The sequence below is a fragment of the Dendrobates tinctorius genome, unplaced genomic scaffold (assembly GCF_039654945.1).
Source record: "Dendrobates tinctorius isolate UK_male_01 unplaced genomic scaffold, ASM3965494v1 ptg000048l, whole genome shotgun sequence".
Classification (NCBI taxonomy): Eukaryota; Metazoa; Chordata; class Amphibia; order Anura; family Dendrobatidae; genus Dendrobates; species Dendrobates tinctorius.
In genome coordinates this window covers 13,584,341-13,597,557 of record NW_027361716.1, presented here as the reverse complement: position 1 = coordinate 13,597,557, position 13,217 = coordinate 13,584,341, and the positions used below count along the sequence as shown (strand labels likewise).

Here is a 13,217-nt window from a genome sequence, read left to right as displayed (position 1 = left end):
AGGAAAATCAGTAATTATAAAAATGAAACTGGAAAATAACTAATACATTAAGATCAGGTTCCTCTTATGAAAACATTAACTTGCAAAACGTCGAATTTGCATATCTGCAGAAAGCTTTGCAGCAATTTAAGCTCTGGATCGCATATCTGGATTAGTTTGAGAAAGATTCTAGATCAGGGTTCCCAACTCCAGTCCTCAAGGCCCACCAACAGATCATGTTTTCAGGATTTCCTTAGTATTGCTCAGGTGATAATTGCTTCACCTGTGCAATACAAAGGAAATCCTAAAACATGATCTGTTGGTGGGCCTTGAGGACTGGAGTTGGGGAACCCTGATCCAGATTATGTTAGTTCGAAAAAGCTTAGAATATTTGTATTTATTGCATAGAAATATCTAAAAAAACCCCTGCAATACGTTCTGCTCAGTCTGTCACTCCGCATACTATATGGGAAAGCAGACCTCAACATCTGCATTATTTTCACTGTAATTATTCTTACGCGTTTGGAAAATAAGAATATTAATATAAAAGCAAAGAAAGGAAAAAAAAAATGACGGCGGAAAAAAAAAAAAAAAAAAATCACATTCACAAAAGCACTTTTTCCCCCCTATTTTACAGGTCTCATGTCTGTAAACAGTAATTTCCATACACACAACAGCTGCAGGCGCGTTCCAAAACCGATCTGCACTGACCCAAAAATTCAAGCAGATCTAAAATGGGCGAAGAAAAATTCGTGGTGATGGGGTCGGACAATGGCTTTGAATTAGTTTCATGGAGTTATTGTCTCTGCAACAATTGTTTGAGCATTCATCACTTAGAATAATGTAAATTCATATCCACTTTCTAACAAGCCAGGCACCGCATTTCCATACAGGCTTGGCTCGCTGCCACCGCTACCCATGTGCCCAGTTTCTCCTAATTTACGTTTCCACCAGGGCACGTCGAAGACTAAATAGTGACGCTCCATGTTGTTCCTAAAGTCTATTTGAAGATGAATTTCTATATAGGTAGAGAATGCTGCTGTGTGAGCAAATAGATCAGGCATAATATCAATTTACTAGAGGAAAACAACCAGAAAAAAAGAAAACAAAGAAAAATGTAATAATCGCCTCGTTTTCGACTCATTTTTGGTCGACGGTGCTGCGTGAGAGCTTGATTTTTGAGAGGAGAGCTGTATTTTTTTTTAGTACTTATAAAAACAAAACTTTTTGGATCACTTTTTATTCTTTTTTTGAAGAGACAAACTGACCAAAAATAGGCATTTTTGCCTCATTTTTATGGTTAACACTATGCAAGTTGTACAACATGGCGATTCCATAGTCCAGATGGTGAAGCAGTACAAAGTAGGTTTTGACTCAACACGTAGATTTCGTTACATACTAGCTGGGAAAAGGGCTGTGTGTGCTGAACCTTTCCCCACCAGTGTCGTGGACACGAGACCACCCCGGTTGCTGGCACAATACTACTGTGATCATGCCGCAGGGTTGATAGCCCCTATTCAGATTAACTTCTCAGATGCAGCAGTCACGACTAACTGCAACACCTAAGGAGGTAGATGGCCGAGATCGGAGATATCTGAAATTTCAATAGTTACAGGAGCCCCCGCTATATATTTTTGCTGCGCATGGAGCAAACTTAGTTACTGATCCACCTCCATACATTCCCAATATAGGCACTGGAGGAATGTGGATATCTGAAAACGATGGCAGTGAGCGGACCCTCCTCCATGACATTAATATGCCCATTGGGATAACCCTACAAAAGGCTGTTTCCATCCTATACATTTATGCCCAACAGGTGCCGGTCACGGGCAGCTTCCGTACATGATTGAAATAACTATTAAAAGATGAAAAAAATTGTTTTTGTCTGCAACGAATCAATAGTGAATTTGCATGGGTTATACTTAAGATGGTGTGCTGGGTTTGTACTGCAAAGTGTGAAATCAGTAGCATAACCGTCATACAGAAGCATGGTGGAGGATCCATGCACAGACAGCACCGACTGCACAGTAGGATGCAGCAGGGACTCACACCCAACTGGTAACACCCCGGTGTCAGTCTATTCATGTATTTATAGGGAGAATAAAGGAAAGGCAGAATGAATGAAATTATATGATGAGTTATAAGAAAAAAATGCTCAGAACTGTTACATTACAATAATGATCGAAGACAGACCTATCAGGGAGCAGACAGCTAGTTTAATCCTTTCCCGCACCATGGCAACGCTGGGCAACACAGGGCTATAACGCTGCAGTGAGGCATATTCTCTGGGACTTGTGGTGTCATCCAGGGATATTAGGGGGTGATTTCTGTCTCTGGTTCGTGTGGACTCCCTGCTGACTAGCCCTGGGTGGCTGCTGCTTTTGCAGTAGGTTCAGCTTGACCTGGTGCACGCCCCTGCTCTCGGCGACATGGTGCACGCCCCTGCTCTCGGCGACCTGGAGCACGCCCCTGCTGTCGGCGACCTGTGCTGATATTTTGATTAGTCCATTTTCTGTTTTTCTTCCACAGCTTGTATTTTGACCATCCACTTGCTTCTCGATTCTGTCCCTGACTTAGTCCTCCTGGTTGACCTTGAATGACTACCCTTCCTGCCGCCAGCTTGCTCAACGGGCCAGCAGCATACTGATTTGTCCCAACCCAGGGGTCATTATGTAAGTCCAGATTTCTGTACAGGGATTAAAAGCTAAAGACCAGGGCAACCCTTGGGAAGTGGTTTACTTAGCGGCTAGCACTAAGCCTGCCTGTGGAAGCGTTATTAAGAGCTCTCAGGAACAGTGCCACATGACAATGACACACAAATCATGGTAAGCAATGAAAGTCCTTTACAGTGATAAAATGGACACAGAAACTGGGCCTTCGGGTGTTGGCTGTACTATACCCGTTACCCCATTCAGTTGACCTCTGCCACTCCATCATCCCTCACTGGGGAGGAGTGCAATGGTGGGGTATTGGTGTGTTGACATGTACCAAATGTGCCATTTTTGTATGGTGATTAGCTGCAGCAGGATGTCGTCTCTCAGTGTTACCGCTGATATGATATACTACAATACTTTTTACAGAGCATTATATTAGTGATTATGCTCTTACCTTGTGGGGCCAAAGACAGCATATACACACGTGCGAGCTCCTCATTATGGGAGGTGTGCAATTATGGAAATCACAGGATGGATACACATTACTGATATCCTCTGGATCAACATGTTAGGGCAAGTTAGGATAGGATATGGGTTGAACTAGATGGACTAAAGTCTTCCTTCAACCTTAATAACTATGTTACTATGTAAACATAATTTTAAAAACATCTCAATTAAGTTAGAATGGAATATGAGCAACAAGCGAAGGAATCCCTGCACTTACACACCTTCACTGCTACCAGTTAACCACTTCATGACATTGGGATTTACCGTATTTCAATTTGTTGCTCCCTCTCTTCCCACAGCCATAACTTTTTTTTATTTTTTGGTCAATATGGCCATGTGAGGGCTTGTTTTTTTTTTGCAGAAGGAGTTGTATTTTTGAACACCATTGATTTTAACATTTAGGAAAAGGTACTGGAAAACAGGGTCCATATATTTGTTAATTGTATTTTATTTTTGTTATGATTTATGGATTAATAAACTTTTGGGTTTTAAGAACTTTATGATCTGGTCGCATCTGCACAGTTTCTTTATATGATTTTTGTGAATATTTTGTGCTTCACCTTATTTGTCCTTAGCCTTATATATAGGCATATTTTAGATTGCTCTTAGTGTCCTCCCTAGGCTACATTGTTTTTATTTATGTGGTGAAGAAAAAATACAAACTTGGTAACAAGTTTAAAAAAAAATACCGCCATTTTCCGAGATCCGTAGCGTATCTGTATTTCAGCATTTGGGGCTGGGTGAGGGCTTATTTTTTGGGCACCGAGATGACGTTTTTATTGATACCATTTTGGGGTTTGATTTTTTTTTTTTCTCATTACGCCGTTTACCAATTGGATTAATTATTTTTATATTTGATAAGTATGGCGTTTCTGAACACTGTAATACCAAATACTGTATATACTCGATTATAAATAGAGTTTTTTCAGCCCATTTTTTTTTTGCTGTCTAAGCACCCCTCTGCTTATAGTGGAGTGAGGGTATAAGAAGACGGAGGGGGAGCAGCAGCGGCGGAGCAGTGGGTCGCAGGAGCCGGCTGCTGCGGCTAAAGCCTGTGCCTGCTGCTAAAGAGAAATGAATATTTCCTACACTGGCAATGAATAATTTCTCTTTAATAGTAGGCACAGTAGCGGCAGCCGCCAGCTTCCCATGGGCGTGGAGTGCAGTGAATATTAATTCCCTTTAGTAGCGGGCACTCGTTATCGACCTGCAGCTGCTGACATCGGAACAAGACGCTGTGTGGGAGCGCAGGGACAGTAAGTAGTTTTTTTTTTTTTTTCTGCTGTGGCAATGCATACCAGGATAAGGATGAGGGAGGCCATGCATACCAGGATAGGGATGAGGAGGGCAATGCATACCAGGATGAGGATGAGCAGCCATGCAGACCAGGATAGGGATGAGCAGCCATGCAGACCAGGATAGGGATGAGGAGGGCCATACATACCAGGATAGGGATGAGGAGGGCCATACATACCAGGATAGGGATGAGGAGGGCAATGCATACCAGGATAGGGATGAGGAGGGCAATGCATACCAGGATAGGGATGAGGGGGACCATGCATACCAGGATAGGGATGAGGGGGACCATGCATACCAGGATAGGGATGAGGGGGACCATGCATACTAGGATAGGGATGAGGGGGACCATGCATACATGGACAGGGATGAGGGGGACCATGCATACATGGACAGGGATGAGGGGGACCATGCATACGGGGACAGGGATGAGGGGGACCATGCATACCGGGATAGGGATGAGGAGGGCCATGCATAAGAGGCCAGGGATGTGGGGGACCATGCATACCTGGACAGGGATGAGGGGGACCATGCATACCTGGACAGGGATGAGGGGGGCCATGCATACCTGGACAGGGATGAGGGGGGCCATGCATACCAGGATAGGGATGAGGAGGGCCATACATAAAAGGCCAGGGATGTGGGGGACCATGCATACCTGGACAGGGATGAGGGGGACCATGCATACCTGGACAGGGATGAGGGGGACCATGCATACCTGGACAGGGATGAGGGGGACCATGATACCTGGACAGGAATGAAGGGGACCATGCATTCCTGGACAGGGATGAGGGGGACCATGCATACCTGGACAGGGATGAGGGGGACCATGCATACCTGGACAGGGATGAGGGGGACCATGCATACCTGGACAGGGATGAGAGGGAACATGCATACCTGGACAGGGATGAGGGGGACCATGCATACCAGGATAGGGATGAGGAGGGCCATGCATATCAGGATAGGGATGAGTGGGCCATGCATACCAGGATAGGGATGAGGGAACAATGCATACCAAGCTTATACCCAAGACAATAAGTTTTCCCAGTTTTTTGTGGTAAAATTAGATGCCTCAGCTTATACTCGGGTCCTTTTTTAATATTGTCAAAGACATTTTCTTTACTAGTTTTTACTTGCTTCAATAGTCCCCTTAGGAGATTTGAAGCTGGGTTACTCCGATCGCCAGTGTACACATAGCCGATGCTTCACCACATGGGCTCAGGGCCGGAGCCCGCATGGAACACAGGGACACTTCATAGGTCGTGAAGGGGTTAATTGTCATTAATAGTTGTCTGTGGAATGTTCTGTGGCACTGAATGCACTTGGGCAAATCATCAAGATCCTCTGCCGGCAGATCCCTGTGTAAATGCTGAGCAATGATGTCCTAGATATGCTCAATAGGAGACATGTCCGGAGATGCTGTAGGCCATGGTAGCATATTTAGGACATAGAGGCTTCTTGCAGTGCTGTGAGCAACATGTGGCCTGGCACTGTCATGTTGAAACATGCGTCCCGGGACACTTGGAAAAATTACTACAGCACTGGTTACACAACCAAATTCTTGCAACGCTGGTGCAGAAATTTCTATATCTGTTGGCAGGAAAAACACTGCATAAAAGAGGTGCGTCTTTGATGCTTTCTGTGCAGATTTTTCCCCACTCATTAGTATGAGTGGAATCTGATGCAAAGACTCTGGAAGAATTGACATGCTGCAGATTTTAATCTGCAAGTCAATAAATGTGAACGGCTGTATAATCCTCTCTCAGTATTTTAGGAGTCCACGTCTAGTTTTGGCTGTTCACAAGCAGGCTAAGCCCTGAGCAATCTAATGGTTGCGTATTTCTATAGTGTAATCTAGTTACTGATCAGATTCAGAAGAGATAAAAAAATAAAAATCTTGCCATGTTGCAGGAAATTGGTTTGCTTGATCTTCTTTCTGCATTTGGTCTGGCAACGTTTGGAGACTTGTCATCTACTGGAGGCAACTTGATGTTGCCAAGGACTATGGCAGCCTCTTTCTTTGTATCCAGGCCCCGAATGGCACAGCTAAGGAGACGGGGTAAGCACACATGTGCCAGCCCTGACAACAAGCACCATTTGGAGGAGACATTTGACAGGAACCAGGCGTCGGCTGGGTTCTCATCTAATTGCCAGTGGGAAGCTAAACCGAGGCGCTAATTTGCATATGCCCATCAGACATCCCGGAGTCCGGCCATTCTTCAGCAATTCTCCACACATGTCAAATGGAAGATGAGCGGACAGTGTATCTTCTTCCCTTCTCCAAGTCTCCAACAAGGATCTGAGCCGTCCTACCGAAACGTCAGGCAGGGACAGGATCAGGAATGAGAGCTGCCATCTCTGAAGATACGCTCATCGCCATCACCGGAGATCACCCACAGTATCACTGTTAGGAAGACATTGCCTGGGTGTGAGGGTCCTGTAGACAAAGCATGTGATATGCCCCCCCACACACATTTACTCCACATGGACGGAGGGGAATACGCTGCTGCCTGACATCTCTGCCTCCATCTTGTGCACATGTCACATAAAGATGAAAATAAATCCAAAACTCGTCCAAAATGCATAAAAAAGCCTCATATGAATTTTGAGAAGAACGCGGCCGGCTACTTCAGCCCGAGCAGCCACAAAACCACCAGGTGCTGGGTCTCAGCAGACGTGTTTCAGGGAAAAAGACTTAGTAACTGAGATTTCGACGGCCAATCCTTCTGTTTTCAGTGGTGGTAAGCCATCGCCCTAGGAGTCTGGCACTGACATTTTTCCACTCTCCACACTAAAAACACCTTAATGCCCAGCTGAGAAAAGTATTCTTGGGTATAAGAGGAGTAAAGGGCCTTTTACACATAGCAATATCGCTAAAGCGTCACCGATTTTGTGACGCAGCAGCGATATCGCTACATGTGACAATTACCTCCGACCGGCTCCCCGCTGGATATCGCTGATCGCGCGAGATTGTCCTGGTCCATTTCTCATCGTCGGCTTCCTGCTGGCGCCGACGAGCGAGCCATGGACGCGGGCGGAAGACGGTCATCATCGCTGCGTCTGACAGGTGAGTAACGACCGCCGAGCATCGCTGCGTTGCTGGTGAGATCTGCCTGTTTGGCAGCTCACTAGCGACCATTTAGTGATGCACCAGCGATCCTGACCGGGTCATATTGTGGTCGGGATCGCTGGTGCATCGCTAAATGTAACGGGACCTTAAGACATTGGAAAGACATTGTACAGATAACAAGGACAGCCTTACAAGCTGTCCTGCGTATCCTCTACCTATTATGAAGGGTGATCTCCAGCATGCAGTCACGGAGGATGATGAGGTAGAAGATGCTTTCTTACTGTCATGCTACTGCAGTGTAGTATAGCGTAACCTCCACCAGGGGGTGCTGGTGAGGGAAGAAAGGTTGCACATACAGCGTAGCAACACTGAGCAGCAGCACAAGCACCACCAAGTGGCGAAAGAGTGGTCAGACAAGCCGAGTCAGAAACAGCCAGGAGCAGAAGTACCAGTAGTCACAGCAGTACACGTGGTCAGAAACAAGCCAGGGGGTCAGCAACGGTCGGAAGCAGATAAGGCACAGACAAAAGACAGAAGCAGGTCCGAATACAAGCCAAGTCAAAACCAGTGAGTCAACAAACTTACAGGGAAACACTGAGTCAGTGAAGACAGAGGGAATAAACAGACACGGGGCAAGTCAGGGATCACAACAGGACAAATCAGGATATACCAGAGTCACATACACACGCTGAAGGCAGAACTATAGCTGACATCGTCCGCAGGATGCAGCAGAGCTAAATAGCAAACCTGAGACCAGACTGAGGCTGAGAAAAGTTAACCTCTGAAATGACCAGACCGGTAACATGGAAAGACAGGACTCAAAACCCGGTCTAGATAATGACACTTACCCAATGCCTTAAGCACTAGGGCACAGATCTAATACTAAATTGCCCTATAACAAGAAAAAGTGTGACTGGTGGGTGAGGAATCTATGCTAGCTGCACTTCCATGTTCTAGAAGTGCACACCTTCCACCAGGGTTCCATCAGTCTGTGGCACTACACACGTGTGATATATACTCACTAATAACGCCAGCTTCTGGTACTTCTGTTTCAGCTCTGCCTGGCTGTCTGATGGATGTGCCCCCAGGATGCTGTACCAGTCCTTCTCAGACATGTTTTCCGAGGTCATGGTTAATCGTACCCCTCATACTGCTGAGGACCTGTATGAACAGTTAAGACAAGACAACCCTTCCTTAGAGATGTTGGTATATCAGCGCTTCTGCTCCAACAGTAGGACCTATGTATGTACCAGGGAAAGCGCCCACATGCTCGCACGCTGTCAATGTAGTTACACATCACAGACCCCACTTTAAACTGTGAGCTGTCAGTGATCGATGCAGGTCGAATTCCATGGACCCGCCAAGAATCAACTCCTTTTAGTAATGAATCTTCAGCCGGCTATGCATACCCACTATAGGGGTGACGCAACTTTACATGGGGCCATTCTGTGAAACGGTCATGTATATATTACATATACAGCTGGCGTGTCCACACTCTAGACCATTCTGTATGGGCCTAACCAGAGGGCTGTGGACAAGCAATGGTGCCGCACCTTGGCCCATACAGCAAGGTCCAGATATTGGGGGGTCGCCATCTATGACATCCATTTGTCTACATGACATACAGACAGGGCGGAAGAGATTACCAAACACCAACACTTGATCTACTACAGTAATACTGTTAGGGCTCCTATATATGACTGGAATAATCAAACGAAAAAAATAGAGTGTGTCCCCTCTTATTTTGACATTGCTTACTTCTCCACATACCCAGTCAGCAAAACGACCCTCAGAATTGCTGGCAATAATATTTCCCCTCACAGATCTAATTCCTCATGCACCTTCAGTAATGCGGCTTTCCCATGATCAGGAACTGCTGCAGGTTGGACGCTGTGTATTTATGCAGCATCAAAGCCGCAGCCGCCAGATGTTACAGCCTAGTGGATGGGATTTCTAGAAATACCATGTCCACTATGAGTGTATGTGCGCCTGCGGATCACCCGCGTACACTGACATGTGGCTCATCTTTCAGGACAGCAGCAGGACAATTTCATCAACAGATTGTATGGGATGCGGTGAATCCGCACGGTTCAGTAATCACATGCACTGCGTCCAAAGCGCTGCTACTTCCGAATTGTGGGCACGGTGTGAGCAGAGAGCGCGGGCACGGTGTGAGCAGAGAGCGCGGGCACGGTGTGAGCAGAGAGCGCGGGCACCGTGGGAGAAGAGAGCGCGGGCACCGTGGGAGAAGAGAGCGCGGGCACCGTGGGAGAAGAGAGCACGGGCACCGTGGGAGAAGAGAGCGCGGGCACCGTGGGAGCAGAGAGCGCGGGCACCGTGGGAGCAGAGAGCGCGGGCACCGTGGGAGCAGAGAGCGCGGGCACCGTGGGAGCAGAGAGCGCGGGCACCGTGGGAGCAGAGAGCGCGGGCACCGTGGGAGCAGAGAGCGCGGGCACCGTGGGAGCAGAGAGTGCTCCAATTCTCTTGGATGAGGAGAAATCGATGGAAATTGGACTGCAGTCTGATAGTTTCCACACACTCAATGACTTGCCTGGCTGAGTGCGATCTGAATATGAGAGCTAACTCGGGCATGCACCAATTTTTTTTTTACTTGGGCAGACTCTGTCTGATATGTCAGATTGCACTCTGACTAAAAACACAGCCGTCTGCACCTGCCCTTACGTATCCCAGTCCAACTCTGGTCACTTGGCTGGATGGCTCATGAGCAGCTGCCGGGAAAGACACAGACCTAGGAACTATTCTTTAAAGCATAGATTGATTAAAAATAATAAATGGAGGTATTCTCACCTTCCAGAGTCCCCGCAGAATGGTACAGGCTGCATCGGAGGTGTGTGGCAGCCCTGGAGGAGGCATCTATCCTGTTCGTAAACAACCAAGACCACTGCAGCCAGTGACTGGCTGCAGGGGTCAGGTGACTTTTAGAGCCCGTCATCGGATGTCACTTCTTGTTGGGACTAAATAGATCAAGCACGGCTATTATACCCACTGCAGTACCTGTGGGGGACACTGAACCTGCGGGGAGCACTGGGCCTGTGGAGGGCATTGGACCTGCGGGGAGCACTGGGCCTGTGGGAGGCACTGGACGTGTGGGGGGGCACTGAACCTGCAGTAGGGGCACTGGTCCTGCGGGGGGACCACTGAAACTGCAGGGGGCCACTGGACCTGTGGGAGGGCCACCACTGGATCTGCTGGGGGAGCACTGGACCTGCGTGAGGGAGCACCCGGATTTGCGGGGGGGCATTGAAACTGAACTGCAGGGGGTGTACTGGACCTGCGTGGGGGCCACTGGACCTGCAATGGGCACTGGACCTGCGGGGGTGCACCGGACCTGCGGGGGGGGGCGCTGAAATTGCAGGGGGACACTGGACCTGTGGGAGGGCCACTGGACCTGCTGGGGGAGCACTGGATTTGCGGGGGAGGCATTGATACTGCAGGGGTTGTACTGGACCTGCAATGGGCACTGGATCTGCAGGGGGGAACAATGGACCTCCGGGGGACTCACTGGAACTGCTGCGGGGGCACTGGACCTGCGGGTGGAACACTGGACCTGCGGGTGGAACACTGGAACTGTGGCAGGGGCACTGGACCTCCAGGGGAACACTGGAACTGTGGCAGGGGCACTGGACCTCCAGGGGAACACTGGAACTGTGGCAGGGGCACTGGACCTCCGGGGGAACACTGGAACTGCGGCGGGGCACTGGACCTCCAGGGGAACACTGGAACTGCGGCGGGGGCACTGGACCTCCGGGGGAACACTGGAACTGTGGCAGGGGCACTGGACCTCCAGGGGAACACTGGAACTGTGGCAGGGGCACTGGACCTCCGGGGGAACACTGGAACTGTGGCAGGGGCACTGGACCTCCGGGGGAACACTGGAACTGCGGCGGGGGCACTGGACCTGCGGGTGGAACACTGGACCTCCAGGGGAACACTGGAACTGCGGCGGGGGCACTGGACCTCCGGGGGAACACTGGAACTGCGGCGGGGGCACTGGACCTGCGGGTGGAACACTGGACCTCCAGGGGAACACTGGAACTGCGGCGGGGGCACTGGACCTCCGGGGGAACACTGGAACTGCGGCGGGGGCACTGGACCTGCGGGTGGAACACTGGACCTGCGGGTGGAACACTGGACCTCCAGGGGAACACTGGAACAGCGGCGGGGGCACTGGACCTCCAGGGGAACACTGGAACAGCGGCGGGGGCACTGGACCTCCAGGGGAACACTGGAACTGCGGCGGGGGCACTGGACCTCCAGGGGAACACTGGAACTGCGGCGGGGGCACTGGACCTCCAGGGGAACACTGGAACAGCGGCGGGGGCACTGGACCTCCAGGGGAACACTGGAACAGCGGCGGGGGCACTGGACCTCCAGGGGAACACTGGAACAGCGGCGGGGGCACTGGACCTCCAGGGGAACACTGGAACAGCGGCAGGGGCACTGGACCTCCGGGGGAACACTGGAACAGCGGCGGGGGCACTGGACCTCCGGGGGAACACTGGAACAGCGGCGGGGGCACTGGACCTCCGGGGGAACACTGGAACAGCGGCGGGGGCACTGGACCTCCGGGGGAACACTGGAACAGCGGCGGGGGCACTGGACCTCCGGGGGAACACTGGAACAGCGGCGGGGGCACTGGACCTCCGGGGGAACACTGGAACAGCGGCGGGGGCACTGGACCTCCGGGGGAACACTGGAACAGCGGCGGGGGCACTGGACCTCCGGGGGAACACTGGAACAGCGGCGGGGGCACTGGACCTCCGGGGGAACACTGGAACAGCGGCGGGGGCACTGGACCTCCGGGGGAACACTGGAACAGCGGCGGGGGCACTGGACCTCCGGGGGAACACTGGAACTGCAGGGGGGGTTGGTGCACTAGACCTGAGGAGGGCACTGTACAGGGGGGGGGGGGCAGTTTGCCTCTATTTTTCTTTATTTTTAATCAATCCATGGCTAAACATGCCCGGTGTCTTTCCTGTCTGCCGTCCCATGTCACTTCATCCTGAGGATGCCAGCTATATGGACAGAAATCTCACACCTGGTACATATGAAGTGTGGGGCTGTTGTCCATGGCAACCAATGAAGCATCCACTCTTCATTTCTAAAGGTTTTAAAATTTGAGTCGAAACCTGACTGGTTGCCAGGGGAACAACTCCGTTTTTCCTATGCATTAGCTTTGCCATATCCCCACGGATAATGTACGGTCAGAATCAGGACGTGGACAGGAACCGGATCCACCAAAAGTGAACATGACCGACGGCGACAGCCCGGGAATGCGGCATCACTCACCGGAGCAAGACGGGAGAGGCGGCCACTGCCTGGTGCGCGGGAGGACCTGCGGTGACGTCACTGACCATGTGATCTACAGTTACGCTAAAAGGACCTTACGGGGTGACCACGTGACGCTGAGCTGCAGGCAGCGCAGATGTGATAAGTCTGCAGGAAGAGACGTGCGTGTGTGTATATGTGTGTGGGTAGGTACGTGTGCAGAAAGTGCTGTGTTTGTGTATATTTGCGTGTCCGCGGGACTACTCTGTATAGCTGTATACGTGTGTGTGCGGCAGTGGTCTCTCTGTGTGTACGTGTGTGTGCGGCAGTGGTCTCTCTGTGTGTACGTGTGTGTGTGGCAGTGGTCTCTCTGTGTATGTGTGTGTGGCAGTGGTCTCTCTGTGTATGTGTGTGTGGCAGTG

The 13,217-nt window shown here is 50.2% G+C and overlaps 1 protein-coding gene across 2 annotated transcripts in view; it reads right to left on the bottom strand.

Annotated features, from left to right (window-relative positions):
• The window catches only part of DNAJC24 (DnaJ heat shock protein family (Hsp40) member C24), an 81,558-nt gene extending 68,589 nt beyond the window's left edge, over positions 1 to 12,969 (bottom strand). The window contains exons 1-2 of one of the 2 annotated variants that reach the window (XM_073576308.1): positions 12,817 to 12,969; positions 8,529 to 8,667 (exon numbers count right to left, since the gene is read on the bottom strand). In XM_073576308.1, the coding sequence (XP_073432409.1) occupies positions 8,529 to 8,636 (108 nt within the window). In that variant the 5' untranslated portion in view covers positions 8,637 to 8,667; positions 12,817 to 12,969. The remainder of the gene's footprint in view (positions 1 to 8,528; positions 8,668 to 12,816) is intronic. The other variant, XM_073576307.1, reaches the window with a different exon arrangement.
• Between the last annotated feature and the right edge of the window lie 248 nt (positions 12,970 to 13,217).